Source organism: Hyperolius riggenbachi, chromosome 3 (genome assembly GCF_040937935.1).
Source record: "Hyperolius riggenbachi isolate aHypRig1 chromosome 3, aHypRig1.pri, whole genome shotgun sequence".
NCBI lineage: Eukaryota > Metazoa > Chordata > Amphibia > Anura > Hyperoliidae > Hyperolius > Hyperolius riggenbachi.
Genome location: NC_090648.1, coordinates 85,902,058 through 85,921,854, shown reverse-complemented (window position 1 = coordinate 85,921,854; position 19,797 = coordinate 85,902,058). Strand labels below are relative to the sequence as shown.

The following is a 19,797-nucleotide window of genomic DNA, read 5'->3' as shown; positions in this document are numbered from 1 at the left end:
GGGGGGCATGTTGCGAGATGCCATATCTCTATGTCAACTGTTTAGGCACAGACTGGCCTAATCGAATAACACGTGAAAGACACCTTCCATGAAGCATGTGTTGTAACTAAATGGATCTTGAGCATAACATTTCTCTGTCTATTCATTAAGGGGAATCCCAACAACATGCACTGTGTCTTCTGGGAAGACGGTGCCTGGAGCAAGAGAGGACTTGTGAAGCAGAATATCTCTGACGACGGCATCGTCTGTAGCTGGGATCATTTAACCAGCTTTGCAGTGTTAATGGCCCTGGAGCCTATAGAGGTGAGATGTTCTACGTGTGTCTGCTTTTGCTCTTGTAAATCACCTTGCTGAGTTTCTCTGGGTAATGATTGGCTGTCAGTCACTTGTATGTCTCCATGAGATTTTATACACATGGGCAACTCTCTTAGGCCCTGACTCTTCAAACTGCGGTAAGATTGCTGTGCGCATTCAGCGCATGGCAATGTTACCAGTACTAACACCAGTGGAGCGCCACCTGTTAACCTATTAACGGTATGCACGTTACCGGGGTAATGTGTGTGTTCCGCTGCATGCTACCATAGCAATGCGCACATTAAACTGGTAACGCATGTGGCGCTATTAGGTTAGCGAGCAGTGCTACTCCGGCGTTAGTACTGGTAAAATTGAAAAGTCAAAATCAACAGGAGGCTGTTCTGATTGATTCAGTTTCAAGGCTGCGTACAATTTACATGACATGCCAATTTTAAGCTCCATTTTGCTTGCATGAATTCCAATGCAAGTCAAAACTACTTGCATCTCATTGGCTAGCTCTGCTAATCTCACTTGTTTTGTTTATCTCCTGATTTATCTCTTCATGGCATTGATTAAAAGTATTACTTATTTTTCACCTTAACTGTAATGCCTAGTACACACAATGATATTTTCAGGACGATTTCCTGCCAGACCGATTATTTCCAACATGTTATATTCACAGGAATGTCAATAGCAGAATTCCATTGCTAACTAGCTGCCATCTAGTGGGGATAAATGCTACTACACATGCTTTCAGTTTGTACAGCGGGGACATGGCAGCGCTTTCAAACATACCTGAATGATCAATCTGCATGGATGTGCAGAGCTCCAGTAACTGGACAATATTACACACCTAGCACTCACTACAGGCAAAGGGGGTGCACAGATAATTACCTAATAGACTTTCCCACATACTTTGTTTATTGCTACAGTCCTGTAGATTGAGCCTAATAGCAGAACACTGATTCTGATCGGGTTTTTGTTTGCATCTTCTGCACACAATTCTTCCTTTGTTTGGTAAAATTTTGCGCCACAATTGCGCCAAACTACAACAGAATTAGCAATGTGCATAGTATGCAAGGAGAGAAGCAGAAATTGTCCTATTTTTTTAATGTGTCGGAAATGCAAAAAAGTAAATATGAAGGAACAGAAAAAAAAATCCTGAATTGTTTTTTTTTTGTTTTTTTTAAGAGATACAGTTTATTGAATTTTCATACAAACTTATACAAAACAATCCCCAACCCACCCCCATCCCATGTGTTCCGTCCCAGAACCAAATTTACATACATAGGGGTCAATCAACTACCGTATTCAGCAAGGACTATGGTTGTTCAATTAGAGTCATAGTCAATCCCTTCCCTTGATCTTTATAGGGCACAGTTTCCCAACCCTGTCCTCAAGGCCCACCAACAGTGCATGTTTTGCAGAAAACCACAAACATTCACAGGTGAGGCAATTAGTGTCTCAGCAGAGCTGATTAACTACCTGTGTGGATTTCCACAAAACATGCACCGTTGGTGGGCCTTGAGGACAGGGTTGGGGAACACTAGGAACCTAAAGTGAGAGGGATATAGAGGCTATCATATGTATTTCCTTTTAAACAATGCATATTGCCTGGCTGTCCTGCCGATTCTCTGCCTTGAATACTTTTAGCCAAAGACCCTGAACAAGCATGCAGTAGATCAGGTGTGCTGACTGATGTCTGACTGGACAGGCTGTATGCTTGTTTCAGGTGTGTGATTCAGACACTATTGCAGCCAAAGAGATCAGCAGGGCTGCCAGTTAACTGGTATTGTTCAAAAGGAAATAAATATGGAAGCCTCACTTTAGGTTCCATGTAGGGTATGCCAGCTAAGGGGTCCACCCCCTGTCAAATTAACAGCACAGTTCCTTTGGAGATATGTGAGTTTATACAATTGAAGCAAAGCATTAACTAATTTACCCACCCTTCAGTCATAGGGGCCTAGTTGGAATGTCTCATTTGCATAGGTGAGTTTCTGCAGTCTAACATGCTAATAACAGTGTAATATTGAAGCAGAGTTTTATGAAATGCCTCTTGTGTCAAGTTTCACACACTATTACAAATGTTTATGTTGCACACAAGATACATTTCCCTGCTTTCTGTAGAGAGCTCTCAGAGACAGGCAGCTGCTGTGAGAGCTTTCTCTCACACATGGGGTTAACAGATGTAGTGTGAGGGAATCCCCCCTCCCTTCATGATTTAGTCTGTCAGATTTTGGCGTCACTAAAGTGTGAAAAGAATTTGATAACAGTAAACAAAGAGATAAGTATTCAAATGTATACACCCGTACTTAACAGCATTTCCCAAACTTCCTATCGCAATTGAAAAAAACCTGTTAATCGATATTGTTCCTTGAAGGGTGCAAAGATGTATTGTGCATAAGAAATATTTCATTTTGTAAATGAATCAGCCTGAAGCACTTGCAAACCACTAGTTAAATTAGTAGTTAAAAGGTTAAAGAGAATACGTCCTGAATCATTTAGGTAAGATGAGGCAGTATATTATAGACGGAGGCATGCCAACCGTGACTCAGGAAATGATAGATAATTTAGAGGCAGATATCACAGAGGACGAGACTTCTCAGGTAATCACACAAATTAAACCAGGCAAAGCCCCAGGACCAGATGGTCTGCCGATAGAATACTATAAGAAATTTAAAAATATTTTGGTTCCACACCTCTGCAGAACCTTTAATAGAATAGCAAATCCTGATAGTATGGAAGAGTTTCCGATTCAAACCCTGGATTCACATATATCAGTCACTAGCTGATTGTCCGGCGTTGCCCGGGTATGTATTTGGCTGGTGTCGGCTCCACCCACTTTTTCTAACCCTAACACACAATTACTCAATGACCAAGTTGGTGAGCTTTGTGGTCTTTGGTATCAATAATTTGCATTGAAATTAAAAAATCTGATGGGCTGTTTGTGGCTCCACCCCCTTTTCTGAATTTGAACCCCAGTCACCCAATGACCAACTGTACCAGGTTTGAGGCCTGTGCCATTAACAGTGCAAGAATGGTAGCATTTAAATATTCCCTTGAAAAGCAATAGGTGAAGCTTTATTCACTTTTGTAGGCTCCACCCACTTTTCTGAATATTAATCCCATTCACTGAGTGTCCAACTGTGCAAAGTTTGAGAACCCTGCCATTAACAGTGTAAGAATAGCTGCAGTTTATATTTTCCCAGTGAAATTTGTATTTGTCTCCACCCACTGATGACCCAGCTTTGCCCGGGTATTTATTTGACTGGTGTTGGTTCTGCCCACTTTTTCTAACCCTAACGCACAAACACTCAGTGACCAAGTTTGTGAGCTTTGGGGTCTTTAGCATCAATAATTTGTATATTCCCATATAAATTAAACAAATCAGATTGGCTGTTTGTGGCTGCGCCCCTCTCCAGCATTTGAACCCCAGTCACTCAATGACCAACTGTAGCAGGTTTGAGGCATCTGCTATTACCAGTGTAAAAATGGCAGCAATTTAAATATTCCCCTTGAAAATCAACAGGTGAATTTTGATTGGCTATTATAGGCTCCACCCACTTCTCTGAATATTAATCTCAGTCACCCAGTGACCATCTGGGCAAAGTTTGGGAACCCTGCCATAAACAGTGTAAGAAGGACTGCAGTCTACATTTTCCCAGTGAAATTTTTATTTTAGCTCCGCCCACTTTTTGTAACCTTGACACACAGTCACTACTGAATGACCAAGTTTGTGAGCTTTTGGGTTCCTGGCAGGGCCGGCCCTAGACTTTTTGCCGCCTGAGGCAAATTTATAAAAAAAAATTGCTGCCTATTACTGTAATGTAAGTGGACGGCGATGCAGGAAGTGATGTCAGTGGAGCGCACGCTGGAACGCGGATATGGTGAGTCCTTCCCGCCCGTGCCTCTTACTATTGGGCATCGGCAGCTTCCTATTACAGCTGGAGGGGAGCGCAGATCGGGGGACCCAGGCGAGGGAGGGGGGGTCCGACCCCCCTCCCCACCGCTAGGCCCAATACCCCCATCCTGCCTGCTACCCCTCCGGCTCGGCGGCCGGCCCCCCCCGCACCCACGGACGGTCGGGTGCCGCCCCTAGAATTTTGCCGCCTGAGGCAAACGTTTCACCCCGCCTCATGAGCGGGCTGGCCCTGGTTCCTGGCATCAAAATTGTGTGAATGGAAGCAGTTTATGCAGAAAAGCAAATCTGATTGGCTATTTGTGGCTCCGCCCCTTTTGAGGCCATTAACAGTGTAAGAATGACAGCAGTTTCAATATTCCCCTTGAAAATCAATAGGTGAATTTTGATTGGCTCTTGTAGGCTCCACCTACAGTGTAAGAATAGCTGCAATTTCTACTTTCCCATGTAAAAAGTTAGTTGTTTTTGGCTCTGCCCACTATTTCTAATCTTGACATACAGTCACTCAATGACCAAGTTTATGAGCTGTGGGGTCTTTGGCATCAATTAGTTGCATTTTACCATTGAAATTAAACAAATCTGATTGACCGTTTTTGGCCTGCTCCCTTTTTAGAATTTAAACCCCAGTCTCCCAGTGACTGACTGTACCAGAATTGAGGCCTCTGCCATTAAGGGAGTATGAATGGCAGCAATATAAATATTCACCTTAAAAATCAAAAGTTGAATTTTGATTGGCTGCTGTAGGCTCCACCCACTTTCCTGAATATTTGTCCCAGTCACCCAGTGGCCAACTGTGTCAAGTTTGAGAACCCTGCCAATAACAGAATGGCTGAAATCAATCTAAAAAAATCTGATTGACTGCTTTAGTGAATTTGGACCCCAGTCACCCAATAGCTGACTGTATCAGGTTTGAGGCCTCTGCCATTAACAGTGTAAGAATGGTAGCAATGTAAATATTCCCCTTGAAAATCAATAGGTGAATTTTGATTGGCTGTTTTAGGCTCCACCCACATTTCTGAATATTAATCCCAGTCACCTAGTGGCCAAATCTGTCAAGTTTGGGAACCCTGCCATGTAAAAAATTAAGACGGTGGCGCTGCCCACTTTTTCTAACCTTGACATACAGTCACTCAATTATCAAGTTTATCAGCTTTGAGGTCCTTGGTATCAATTCCTATTGAAAAATAAACAAATCTGATTGGCTGTTTGTGGCTCCGCCCCCTTACTGAATTTGAACCCTAGTGACCAACTGTACCAGGTTTGAGGCATCTGCTATTAACAGTATAAGAATGGTAGCAGCTTAAATATTCCCTTTGAAAATCGAAAGGTGAATTTTTATTGGCTGTTGTAGGCTCCACCTACCTTCCAAAATCTTAATCTCAGTCACCCAGTGACCAACTGTGCAAAGTTTGAGAACTCTGCCATTAACGGTGTAAGAATGGCTGCAGTTTATATTTTCCCAGTAAAAGTTGTTTTTGGCTCCTCCCACTTTTTGTAACCTGGACACTGGGTCTCTCAATGACCAAGTTTGGTGAGCTTTTAGGTTCCTGGCATCAAAAATGTGTAAATAGAAGCAGTTTATCCACTAAGGAAATCTGATTGGCTGTTTGTGACCCCGCCGCTTTAGTGAATTTGGACCCAAGTCACCCAAAGACTGACTGTAGCAAGTTTGAAGCCTCTGCCATTAACAGTGTAAGAATGGCAGCAATTTAAATATTCCCCTTGAAAATAAATAGGTGAATTTTGTTTGACTGTTGTAGGCTCCACCCACTTACCTGAATATTAATCCCAGTCACCCAGTGACCAAGTGTGCCAAGTTTGAAAACCCTGCGAGTGTAAGAATGGCTGCAGTTTAGATTTTCCCATTTAAAATGAATGGCTGAAATTTGATTGGCTGTTTTATGCTCCGCCCACTTCTCCTGGATTTGTAACCTCAGTCACCAAGTGACCACCTGTGCCAAGTGTGGGGACTCTGGCTTGATTCCTGTGAGAATGGCAGCCTTTTCCATTTTTTCCATTGACATGAATGGGTGAAATCTGATTTGCTGTTTGTAGCTCCGCCCATGTGTGCAGGGGGGACGCGAGACCCCCAGAACATATCATCCCAGGTAGTAAGGGATCTGCATACCAAGTTTCGTTCAAATCGGTCAGGTAGTTTTTGCGTGATAGCGACACACACACACACACACACACACACACACACACACACACACACACACACACACACACACACACACACACACACACACACACACACACACACACACACACACACACACACACACACACACACACACACACACACACACACACACACACACACACACACACACACACACACACACACACACACACACACACACACACACACACATATCCGATTTTATATATATAGATACGTAAACCTGGCAAGGATCCCACGGCCTGTGCTAGCTATAGGCCAATATCTTTATTGAATTTAGATCTTAAAATATTTTCTAAAATATTGGCCAATAGAATGGCAGAGTGGATGGGACATTTGGTACATTGGGATCAGGTGGGATTTATCCCAGGAAGGGAAGGTAGGGACAATACTATAAAGACTCTTAATGCTGTCCAGTCTGCCCGGTCGAAGAAAGCTCAACTAATGCTTATTTCAACTGATGTGGAGAAGGGCTTTGACCGAGTAGACTGGACATGGATGCTGGAGGTTCTGCAACATGTGGGGGTGGGTAGTAAAATGCTTCACAGTATCAAGGCCCTCTACTCACAGCCAACTGCATGCATCAGAGTCAATGGCCACCTCTCTTCCCCATTATTTATAAGGAACGGGACACGTCAGGGTTGCCCATTCTTGCCCCTAGTATTTGCATTGGCTTTGGAACCTTTTCTCTGCCATGTACACAATAATGAAAATATCTCTGGACTGCAGTTATCAGATCATACTCTGAAAATAGCGGCATATGCAGATGATCTACTGTTTTACATTACCAACCCTGTTGTCTCCCTTCCAAACCTCTTAGCTGAATTCCATAGATTCAGAACCTCCTCCCTTTTTAAAGTAAATTTAGACAAATGTGAGGCCCTAAATGTCACTGTCCCACAGGAAATTCAACAGTCCTTGGCAGCGTCACCAGACAAAGAAAGCACAAAAATCGGTCACTTCTCCAGTTAAAATCACAAATTTATTCCAGTCAGCAAGAATTAAGTATACAATAATCTACTTCAGGGGTCCTTTCAACAGGAACCCTTAGCATATATAACGTATGTAGTGCGACGGATGGCACAAATAAACATCACAGAGTCAGTATCAGCAATGCCCAGTCTCCAGTTCCTAAACGGGAAGAACTGGAGACCCATTTTGCGCTGCATTATTGAAAAAAATGTGCTTGAACATGATGCCCCCTTCACATTTCTGACTGCCCCCTCATATGTGCCTTTCTAGAACCGGCCCTGGTTCTATCCACTATGATGTACCAGATGTGAACTTTATATGTTCATCTAACTGTACACAGTGCATAGACTACATATATGTATTATCATTCAAACTTTTTTGGGGCTGGAGGTAGCAGAGGCGTAGCAATGGGGATAGCAGCCATAGCGTTGCTATGGGGCCCCGTGGCAGCCCTACGTTACAAGAGGCCCGCAGCTGCCTGAGAGGGCTTTTTTTTTTATTATTATATTGCTGGCGCCGCCCCACCCCCTCACTTCGGCGGGCCCCCCTCCTTTTACGAGCGGCGGGAGGTGCGGCATATTCAGCAGGCTCCGGCGGGGTAATTAGAAGCTAGAGGTTCAGCTGCCCCGGGCTACGGTGTCTCCTCTGTATGCCGCGCGCACTGCTTCCTGGTTTATTGCGCGCGGCATACAGAGGAGACACTGTAGCCCGGGGCAGCTGAACCTCTAGCTTCTGATTACCCCGCCGGAGCCTGCTGAATATGCCACACCTCCCGCCGCTCGTAAAAGGAGGGGGAACCCCGGACTCCAGGTGAGGCAGGGGGGGATAGGAGTCGGGCCCCTACCCCACTAAACCACCCGCCCCCCGCCCAGCTACCCGCCCACCCACCCATCCAGCTACCCACCCAGCTGCCCACCCAGCTACCCACCCACCCAGCTACCCACCCAGCTGCCTGCCCATCCACCCAGCTGCCTGCCTACCCACCCACCCAGCTAGCCACCCAGCTACCCAGCTACCTACCCAGCTACCTGCCCACCCACCCAGCTACCCACCCAGCTACCTGACCACCCACCCAACCAGCTACCTGTCCACCCACCGACCCACCCAGCTACCTGCCCACCCACCCATCCAGCTACCTACCCAGCTACCTACCCAGCTACCTGCCCACCCACCCAGCTACCTACCCAGCTACCTACTTAGCTACCTGCCCACCCACCCAGCTAAACCTACCCACACAGCTACCCACCCAGCTACCCACCCACCTAGCTACCCGCCCACCCAGCTACCCACCCAGCTACCCACCCAGCTGCCTAATCACCTACCCAGCTGCCTAATCACCCACCCACCCAGCTGCCTAATCACCCACCTGCCTAATCACCCACCCGCCTAATCACCCACCCGCCTAATCACCCACCTAATCACCCACCCGCCTAATCAACCACCCACCCGCCTAATCACCCGCCTAATCACCCACCCGCCTAATCACCCACCCAACTGCCTAATCACCCAGCCACCCACCCAGCCGCCTAATCACCCTGCCAGCCAGCTGCCTAATTACCCACCCACCCAGCTGCCTAATCACCCACCCACCCACCCAACTGCCTAATCATCCACCCACCCATCCAGCTGCCTAATCACCCACCCATCCAGCTGCCTAACCACCCACCCACCCATCCATCCATCCAGCTGCCTAACCAACCAACCAACCAACCACCCACCCACCCATCCAGCTGCCTAACCACCCACCCAGCTGCCTAACCGCCCACCCAGCCACCCACCCACCCGCCTAACCGCCCACCCGCCTAAAGACCCACCCGCCTAAAGACCCACCCACCCAGCCGCCTAACCGCCCACCCACCTGCCTAACCGCCCACCCTCCCACCCGGCTACAAAACCGCCCACCCGGCTACAAAACCGCCCACCTGCCCACCCGGCTACCTAACCGCCCACCCTCCCACCCGGCTACCTAACTGCCCACCCTCCCAGCAAGCTACCTAACTGCTCACCCAGCTACCTAACTGCCCACCCTTCCACCCAGCTACCTAACTGCCTACCCTGCCACCCAGCTACTTATCTGCCTACCCTGCCACACAGCTAGCTATCTGCCTACCCTGCCACCCAGCTACCTATCTGCCTACCCTGCTACCTAACTGCCTACCCTGCTACCTAACTGCCTACCCGTCTACCTATCTGCCTACCCGTCTACCTATCTGCCTACCCTGCCACCTATCTGCCTACCCTGCCACCTTGCTACCTATCTGCCTACCCAGCTACCTAACTGCCTACCCTTCCACCCAGCTACCTAACTGCCTACTCAGTGCAGTGCCTGCACCGCAAATAGCGTGCCAGCCTGCCCAACCACCCTCCCTCCAGGTAATTGATGTTAGCCCACTATAGACCTGGCTACATATACTGCATTTTGTGGGGAAATTTGGCGACAATCTGATTGCATTTTGTCGGGGAATCTGGCGATAATCTGATTGCATTTTATGGGGAAATCTGCAGACAATCTGGTTGCATTTTGTGGGAAAATCTGCCGACAATCTGGTTGCAATTTGTGGGGAAATCTGCCACCAATCTGGTTGCATTTTTTTGGGAAATCTGCTGCCAATCTGGTCGCATTTTTTTTGGGAAATCTGCCACCAATCTGGTTGCAATTTGTGGGTAAATCTGCCGCCAATCTGGTTGCAATTTGTGGGAAAATCTGCCGACAATCTGGTTGCCTTATTTTGGGAAATCTACTGCCAATTTGGTTGCATTTTTTGGGGGGGAAATCTGCCGCCAATCTGGTTGCAATTTGTGGGGAAATCTGCCGCCAATCTGGTTGCATTTTGTTGGGAAATCTGCCCACAATCTGATTGCAATTTGTGGGGAAATCTGCCAACAATCGGGTTGCATTTTATGGGGAAATCTGCCAACAATCTGGTTGCATATTGTTTGGAAATCTGCCGACAATCTGGTTGCATTTTGTGGGGAAATCTGCCGACAATCTGGTTGCATTTTGTGGGGAAATCTGCCGACAATCTGGTTGCATTTTGTGGGGAAATCTGCAGACAATCTGGTTGCATTTTGTGGGGAAATCTGCCGACAATCTGGTTGCATATTGTAGGGAAATCTGCCGACAATCTGGTTGCGTTTTGTGGGGAAATCAGATTTCCCCACAAAATGTTTGGGTGGGAGGTCCGAGGTCCGTGGGGTTGGAAGGTCGGGGGGTAAGAGGGGCCCATAATTTTTTTTTGCTATGGAGCACAGTCATTTCTAGCTACGCCCCTGGGAGGTAGTCTTTAAATTCATTTTATTGGTAAAGCATGAAGACATCTTCTGTGTAAAAACCAAGAAGAAAAGATAACTGAATAATAGCCCTCACTTTATCTCTTGAATGAGCTCTCCTTATAGTAGAGCTGACAAATAAGTAAGGTGAGTTAAGTCAAGAGAAAAGCTTTGTGAATCAATCCTGTTGTGTTACCCCGAAGCAACAAACAGAGTCCAAACATTCCTCAGTAGGAACACTCAGGACTAGAAGAGCCAGTACAAGCCTAACAAGATCAAAAGAAAATCCTGCCTGCATGTGCTTTATATTTTCATCTTGCCCAGAAATACAAAAAAAAATGATAAATCTCCTTACTTTTATTCTAGAGCTGGACTCTGAGTCTCATCACGAAGATTGGACTTTCCATTTCGATTGTCTGCCTCGCTCTGGCCATTATCACATTTTGCTTATGTCGATACCTGCATGGCCCACGGACCACAATCCACACACACCTGTGTATAAGCCTCTTCATTGCCAACTGTCTCTTTCTACTTGGCATTGAGTCTACGCGCAGCAAGGTAAGCCTCCTTACTCTCTCTTCACTAGGCTCATTTCAGGAACCTTTATATTAGCAAACCTTTAACCTCCTCGCCCTCGGCGTTAAGTTTTCCTGCAATTTTGGTAAAAAAAAAGTGATACAATTTTTTAAAGTGTTTCCTAATATTGTAAGCATTTTTGCAGAACTCTTGCAAGTATCGGCCTTGCAGGCTGTCCGCAAGCATGCGTACAATATGAAAAAAGCACTTTTTTTTATTTACAGTGCTGCCCATAATTATTCATTCCCCTGGCAAATTTTTACTTAAAGTTACTTTTATTCAACCAGCAAGTAATTTTTTGATGGGAAATTACATAGGTGTCTCCCAAAAGATAATAAGACGATGTACAAGAGGCATTATTGTGAAGAAAAACATTCCTCAGCTTTTATTTACATTTGAACAAAAACAAAAAATGTCCAGTCCAAAATTATTCAGACCATTCTCAATAATGAAAAGAAAAGCCTTTATTGGCTTTTACAGCAATCAAACGATTCCTATAATTGCAGACCTTTTTGCATGTCTCCAAAGGTATTTTTGCCCATTCATCTTTAGCAATGAGCTACAAATCTTTCAGGTTGGAGGGTCCTCTTACCACCACCCTGATCTTTAACTTCCTCCACAAATTCTCATTTGGATTCAAGTCAGGACTCTGGCTGGGCCACTCCGAAACGTTAATTTTGTTGTCTGCTAACCATTTCTTTACCACTTTTGCTGTGTATTTTGGGTCATGGTCATGCTGAAATGTCCACTGGTGCTCAAGAACAAGTTTTTCTGCAGACTGGCTGATGTTGTTGAGAATCCTTATGTATTGCTCTTTTTCATGGTGCCATTTACTGTGATTAGGTTCCCTGGTCTATTGGCTGAAAAACACCCCCAAAGCATTAGGTTCCCACCACCATGTTTGACAGTGGGGATGGTGTTCTTTGGGTTGAAGGCTTCTCCTTTTTAAAGAGGAACTGTTACGACAAAACGTCCCCTGGGGGTTACTCACCTCGGGTGGGGGAAGCCTCCGGATCCTAATGAGGCTTCCCACGCCGTCCTCCGTCCCTCAGGGGTCTTGCTGCAGCCCTCCGTGCAGCGGTGACGTCAATATTTACCTTCCCGGCTCCTGTGCAGGCGCTCTGACGGCTGTCGGCTCCGAAGTAGGCGGAAATACCCGATCGCCGTCGGGTCTGCTCTACTGCGCAGACGCAAGTTTCCGGCGCCTGCGCAGTAGAGCGGACCCGACGGAGATCGGGAATTTCCGTTTATTTCCGTGCCGAAAGCAGCCACAGCGCCCCCGCTGGAGCCAGCAAAGGTAAATATTGAATTCACAGTCGGGCCTGTCGCCGGCTGTTCGGAGGGCTGCAGCGAGACCCCCGTGGGACAGAGGATGGCGTGGGAAGCCTCATTAGGATCCGGAGGCTTCCCCCACCCGAGGTGAGTACCCCCCAGGGGAGGTTTTTCATGTTACAGAGTCTCTTTAACACCAAATAAAGGAAACATAAAAAAATGCAATTTTCATCTGACCATAACACAGAAGAGCAAAAGTCTTCTTTTTTGTCCAGATGAGCATTTGCAGAGGCCAAGCAAGCTTTTGTGTGCCTTACCTGGAGAAGCAGAGTCCTCCTTGATTTGCATCCGTGGAACCCAGCAGTGTGCAGTGTCCGTTGGATTGTCTGCCTTGAGAAATTGCCACCAGCAGAGCCCAGATTCCCCAGGATAGCCTTAGTGGTCTTTTTCCCCTTTCTCACTATCCTCCTGGCCAGCAAAGGTGTCACTTTTGGCTTCCGACCACGTCCTCCGAGATTTCCCACATTGTGGAACATCTTGTATTTTTTAATAATACGTTGCACTGTAGCCACTGGAACTTGAAAACATTTAGAAATGGCCTTGTAGCCCTTTCCTGACTTGAGAACAGCCACCATTCGCAGCCGCAGGTCCTCACTGATCTCCTTTGTCTTAGCCATGATTTTCCTTAAACCAACAGCAGAGAGCTACTGTTTTTCACCTGTTGAGTTGATTAAAACAGCTGTTCCCAATTAATCAGGGTAATTAGAGTGCTTTAGAACAACTTGGACTATTTGGAATGGTATAGAACTTTGGATTTTCCCACAGACTGTGACAGTTTGTGAAGGGTATGAATAATTTTGGACTGGACACTTTTTGCTCAAGTGTACTGTATATTCTGGCCTATAAGACTTCTTTTTAACCCTTGAAAACTTCTGAAAAGTCAGGGGTCGTCTTATAGGCCGGGTGTCATTGATGCTGGGTGATACGACCTATCCTGTTACCACCTCTCAGATCTCGCTGCTGAGGACTGTAGTGAAGCGGCGCAAGTGCACATGTGCGAGATCTGAGAGGCAGAGAAGGAGGTAAATAGGATACAAGGGCTGGCCAGATGGGTGAAAGAGGCGTGTTGTATGGGCACAGCGTGATCTATTCTTCAATACCGCTCTGATAAACAGGTAGACAAGGAGAGCTGACCAATGCACTTAGCCTCCCTGGTGTTATGATTATTTCCAGATTTAGGGTCTAAAAGCTGTGCAATTTTTTCATAAGCTTTTAAACCCTAAAAACAAGAAGAAAAACGTACCTCAGAGAGGTCTGCAGCAGCTCCTGCATGAAACTCACTCAGGCACGGGATTGGCACCCTGTTCTGCGGCTTTCTGTCCCGAGCCTGACTTGGGATTACCGCTAAGGAGGTTAAGGAGAGAGAGAGTTGACCAATCCAACCAGTCACTCGCCTATATACTGTTACATACTGGGCACCACATACAGTACAGCACCAGTATCTGTTCATACACAGCACCAGTATATGATGTTTTTTTTATTATTTATTTGGTGCGCGTTGGAAGAGGGGTAGTTTTATACGGCGAGTATATCCCAAAGTCTATATTTTAACTGGAAAAGTTGGGGGGTCATCTTATACGCCGGAATATACGGTAAATAAAAGCTGAGAAAAGTTTTTTTTCCACAATAATGCCTCTTATACATCGTCTTATTATTTTTTGGGAGACACCTATGTCATTTCCTGTAAAAAAAAATTACTTGCTGGTTGAATAAAACTAAGACAAAATTATATGGTATGAATATGAATAGGTGATAGGTGATGAATATGAATATAAGGTATGAATAATTATAGGCAGCACTGTACATGCACTTCCTGATGGTGGGAGCTTATATACAACCCTGAGGACCAGACTAGTTACATAGTTATTTGGGTTGAAAAAAGACATACGTCCATCGAGTTCAACCAGTATAAAGTACAACACCAGCCTGCTCCCTCATATATCCTTGTTGATCCAGAGGAAGGCGAAAAAACCCTTACAATGCATGGTCCAATTAGCCCCAAAAGGGAAAAAATCCAGATGGCAATCAGATACAATCCCTGGATCAACATCACTGGGCATTTTCTAGTAATTGTAGCCAGGGCTGTTGAGTCGGTCCAAAAATCCACCGACTCCGACTCCGACTCCTCAGTTTAGGATTCCACCGACTCCGACTCCACGACTCCGACTCCTCTAATTTGCATATTACAATTTTGTTGATTAAGAGTATGTAACATGAAATTCGTCTCTTAACTGCCAACGCTTAGGAATTTTACAAGACAACTGAAGTGAGAAGGATATGTAGACTACTATATTTATTCCCTTTAGACTAAAACTAGTCCTTGGTAAGAGTACTTGTAAAAGGTACAAACCGGAACAAAGAACATCTATCAGGCCCTAGGCAATGTAAGTGTGGGTACATCTAAGAATGATGTGCAGGTACTCTGCAGGGGAATAAGGAGATTCTTCCTCTATTACTCATTCTTCATGCACAATCTGAACTAGGTTTATGGGCGATAGACAACACCTCTGTGTTCAATGTGCACAACATTCTCAGTGGATTCCCTGCAGCTCTGTGGGGAGTGCATATGTAGAGTATAGTACTACTGTGTAACAAAGTAAACCTGAGACAGATGAAATTAAAGTTTTATACATACCTGGGGCTTCCTCCAGCCACCTTCAGGATAATCAGTCCCTCGTTGTACTCCTCCACCACCTGGATCTTCTGCTATGAGTCCAGGTACTTGAGCCAGTCGGGCGTAGTGCGCATGCACACACTCCGCCGCCAGGAGCATACTACACCTGTGCAGCACTATTGCGCAGGTGCAGAATGTTCCTGGCTGTGGGAGCGGCATGCGGCCGGACTGCGCTGACTGGCTGAATTACCAGGACTCATAGCAGAAGATTTGGGTGGTGGAGGACAGCGAGGGACTGATTAGCCTGAAGGGGGCTGGAGGAAGCCCCAGGTATGTATAAAACTTTACTTTTCATCCGTCTCAGTTACCCTTTAATTTGTAGTCACCAAACCAAATTTTAATAACATATCAAATTATTTGATTTCATGAGCAAAGAGAGTGCATACATTTGCATAAATCAGCATCAATGCGGAATTATTTCCATCTCGTTGACCATCTCTATTAGTGACACAGCTACACATCAGGCTTTATTCTTACAGCATAGATGTTATTTAGTGTATATAAGAGATTCCTGTGTACACATCATATATACAGTCACAATCAGATATGTATATCTGACCTTAAAAATACGGGGACTGCTTTATTGAAGCAGCACAAGTAACTAATTTTGATTGGTTTATTTCATTTTTGTGGACAAAGCACAGCTATTACTGTATATATACTGTATATATACATTATTTTTAATGACTATTATCTGAGAAATAGAACATTTTATCATATTTTCTATTTTAATTACAGTTACAAATTCATTAGGAGTCGGAGTCGGTGCATTTTTTCCCGACTCCGACTCCGACTCCAGGCACCCAAAATTGCCCGACTCCACGACTCCGACTCCACGACTCCGACTCCACAGCCCTGATTGTAGCCATGGATGTCTTTCAACGCAAGGAAAGCATCTAAGCCCACTTTAAATGCAGGTATAGAATTTGCCATAACTACTTCCTGTGGCAATGCATTCCACATCTTAACCACTCTCAGGGACGGATCTAGGGGGGTCAGGCGGGTCTCTTGCCCCAGGCGCAGTTTGTTGAATTCTTAAAAAGGCGGCAAAATTTGGATGGGGAATGGCGGTTTAGGCACCAAAACCTGATCTTTAGGCGCCAAAACTGAATGGGGAATGGCAGTTTAGGAGCCAAAACCTGACCTTTAGGCGCAAAAACTGGATGGGGAATGGCAGTTTAGGAGCCAAAACCTGACCTTTAGGCGCCAAAACCTGACCTTGCCCCAGGCGCAACTTGGTCTAGATGCGTCCCTGATCACTCTTACTGTAAAGAACCCTTTCCTAAATAAATGGCTAAAACGTATTTCTCTATGCGCAGATCATGCCCTCTAGTCCTTTTGAGAAGGCATAGGGACATAAAGCTCATCCGCCAAGCTTTTATAGTGCCCTCTGATGTATTTATACATGTTAATTAGATCCCCTCTAAGGCGTCTTTTCTCTAGACTTAATAAACCCAGTTTATCTAAGCTTTCTTGGTAAGTGAGACCTTCCATCCCACGTATCAATTTTGTTGCTCGTCCCTGCACCTGCTCTAAAACTGCAATATCTTTCCTGTAATGTGGTGCCCAGAACTGAATTCCAGATTGCAGATGTCGCCTTACTAAAGAGTTAAAAAGGGGCAATATTATGCTAGCATCTCGAATTTTTATTTCCCTTTTAATGCATCCCAAAATTTTATTAGCTTTAGCTGCAGCAGCTTGGCATTGAATATGATTATTTAACTTGTTGTTGATGAGTACTCCTAAGTCCTTCTCCAAGTTTGTTGTCCCCAACTGTATCCCATTTATTTTGTATGGTGCTAGACAATCGGTACGACCAAAATACATGACTTTACATTTTTCAACATTGAATTCCATCTGCCATTTATGTGCCCATATAGCTATCCTATCCAGATCCTGTTGCAATATGTCACTATCTTCCTAAAGGTGGCCATACATGGTACAATTTTTCATTTTTTCGATTAGATAATTTAGTTCGATTATTCCGTTAGATCGAACATAAAGAATTTTCCAGCATGTCCGATCTGATTTTTCTCAAAAAAGCGGGATAATCGTTCAAATTTCTTGATAAAAAATATATATATTTTCTACTTTCATTCGATTTGATCATTTAGATCGAATAAACGGGATAATCAAACATTTTTATTGTACCATGTATGGCCACCATGAGAGTTGATGATTCTGCACAATTTTGTATCATCTGCAAAAATAGCAACATTGCTTTCTACTGCATCTACTAGGTCATTAATAAATAAATTGAAGAGCACTGGACCCAGTACAGACCCCTGTGGGACCCCACTGCTAACAGTCTCCCATTTTGAGTATGATCCATTGACCACAACTCTTTGTTTTCTGTCCATTAGCAAGTTGCCTATCCATGCACACAGACTCTTCCCCAGTCCTTGCTTTTCACAGTTCTGCAGCTTCATGAATATGAGGTCGTCTGTAGCATACCCCAATAAGCAATTGGCAACCTTTATTTCCACCATGAATATTTACCCAAACGGACTCCACATCTTCACAATCTTCCTGCATCTCATCGTTCAGGACAGCTGTAAAAGAGTTCTTCACAAAGAGACAAACCCCTCCACCTTTTTCCCCTGTTCTATCCGACCTAAACACATTGTATCCTTCTAAATTCGCTATCCAGTCATGGCTAGAGCCACCTTGAACTAAGAGGGATCGAGAAACTGCCATATTTATTTCCCTCTAAACAATGCACATTGCCTGGCTGTCCTGCTGATCCACTGCCTCTAATACTTTTAGCCATAGACCCTGAACAAGCATGCAGATCAGAAGTTTGAATTACGTTTGACTGCATTTGCCGCATTCTTGTTTCAGGTGTGTAATTCAAACACTACTTATGCATGAAAGACCAGCAAGACAGCCAGGCAACTGGTATTATTTAAAAGGAAATAAATAGGGCAGGTTCCATATCCCTCTCAGGTCAGTTGTCTTTTAAGTGCAGCTGAAGTGAAAACTCAAAGTAAAACTCAAAGTACAACAGTGCTCTGTTAGGATTACTTAATGCTGGGCATACATGGGTCGTTACGGCAGCCGAGTAGCCGCCGGATCGACCCCCGCCGCGTCCCCACGGGCGCTCCTAATCAGCCGCTCAATTCCCCGCTATTGTACAGACCTGTCGGATATTATCAATCGAGCCATCAGGCTCGATTGATAAGCCTGCCCAGAATGCCGTGTATGCCCAGCATAACTTCCTGGTTTCTTCCAGTGTCACTGTCGTTACCACATAACCTTGTCTTCTGTGTATTTGACTGCAAGTTCACAAACTGCACATTCCTAGTAAAAGAAGGAGTCATTTTTAAAGGCCGCTTTGCACTAACGGCTCCTTTTACTGGTCATACCCATTTTGTGAACCTGCACATGCTCATTGAAAAGAACTCATTTATGGCCATCGCTGCACTATGGAGGCGTGGCTAAAGACGATATAGGGATGGTCGGAAATGCAATTTCTGATTCCGCTGTAATTCCGCATTCCGCCATTGCCAAATACCGATTCCGCTTTCCGCTACAAATTTCCGCATTCCAATGCGGAATTTCCGCTGGAAATCGCGGAAATTCTGCTGGACTTTAACATCGATTTTCTCAAAAACTATAAGGTCTTTTTGAAAACTTTTTTCTGCATCTTGTTCAGAAGATTTGGTTTAATAAACACTAAAATTGTGGTGTTTCTAGGACGTACGGGGGCTTTGCTATTAACCGTTAAAGTCGCAGATTTTTCCTATAATGTAAATGCAGAAAATAGGCAGAAGCAGATTTTCTGCATTTTACATTACAGTAAAAATCCGCCGTCTTTAGCGGTTAATAGCAAAGCCCCCGTAAACCCTAGAAACACCAAATTTTCAGGGTTTATTAACCTGAATCTTGTGAACAAGATGCAAAAAAAAAGTTTTCAAAAAGACCTTATAGTTTTTGAGAAAATCATTGTTAAAGTCGGGTGTCATTTCCGCGATTTCCGGCTGAAATTTCCGCGATTTCCGGTGGAAATCCGCCTACCACACTTGCATTACCGATTTCCGCATTCCGATGCGGAAATGCAATTTCCGATCGGAATTTCGGAAATTGCATTTCCGCGGAATCCGAATGAGCATCCCTAAAGACGAACTTCCTGCAAAATGTATTCAACTGCCCCATAGTACACATACAAAGAAGATGACATCACGTGGAACAGGAGCAACACTGGGAAAAAAATGGGAATGCAGGAAAGTAAGTTTTCCCTAAAAGGGACAGTGCAGAGAGTTAGTTTATTTTTCTTACTTCAGGTTTCCTTTAAAGACCATTGGAAAAAAAATAAGCCTGGGCAAGAGCTTGCAATGTAAGGTTACTATTTTACTTTGCAGGATTAATCACTTACCATGTCTCCCATAATTCATTAATGCCATAAATTCTGCCATTAAACCACCTTCCTCCCCCGGCCATTTTTCTGGAAGCTCTGTGGCCACTCCCACCTATGTTGATGAAGCTTTGGCCACATCCACCTGTGTCACCTCAGCCCGCCCCCAAATCGCCAGCCACCAATTAGGCCATGGCTGCCAAGCTGAGGACGGGCTGAGGTAA

General features: G+C 45.0%; 1 protein-coding gene across 3 annotated transcripts in view; it reads left to right on the top strand.

Annotated features, from left to right (window-relative positions):
- ADGRE5 (adhesion G protein-coupled receptor E5) overlaps positions 1 to 19,797 on the top strand; it is a 239,572-nt gene that overhangs the window by 187,699 nt on the left and 32,076 nt on the right. For all 3 annotated transcript variants that reach the window (XM_068274493.1, XM_068274494.1, XM_068274495.1), the window contains 2 exons: positions 151 to 303; positions 11,004 to 11,195. In XM_068274493.1, coding sequence (XP_068130594.1) covers positions 151 to 303; positions 11,004 to 11,195 — 345 coding nt within the window. The remainder of the gene's footprint in view (positions 1 to 150; positions 304 to 11,003; positions 11,196 to 19,797) is intronic.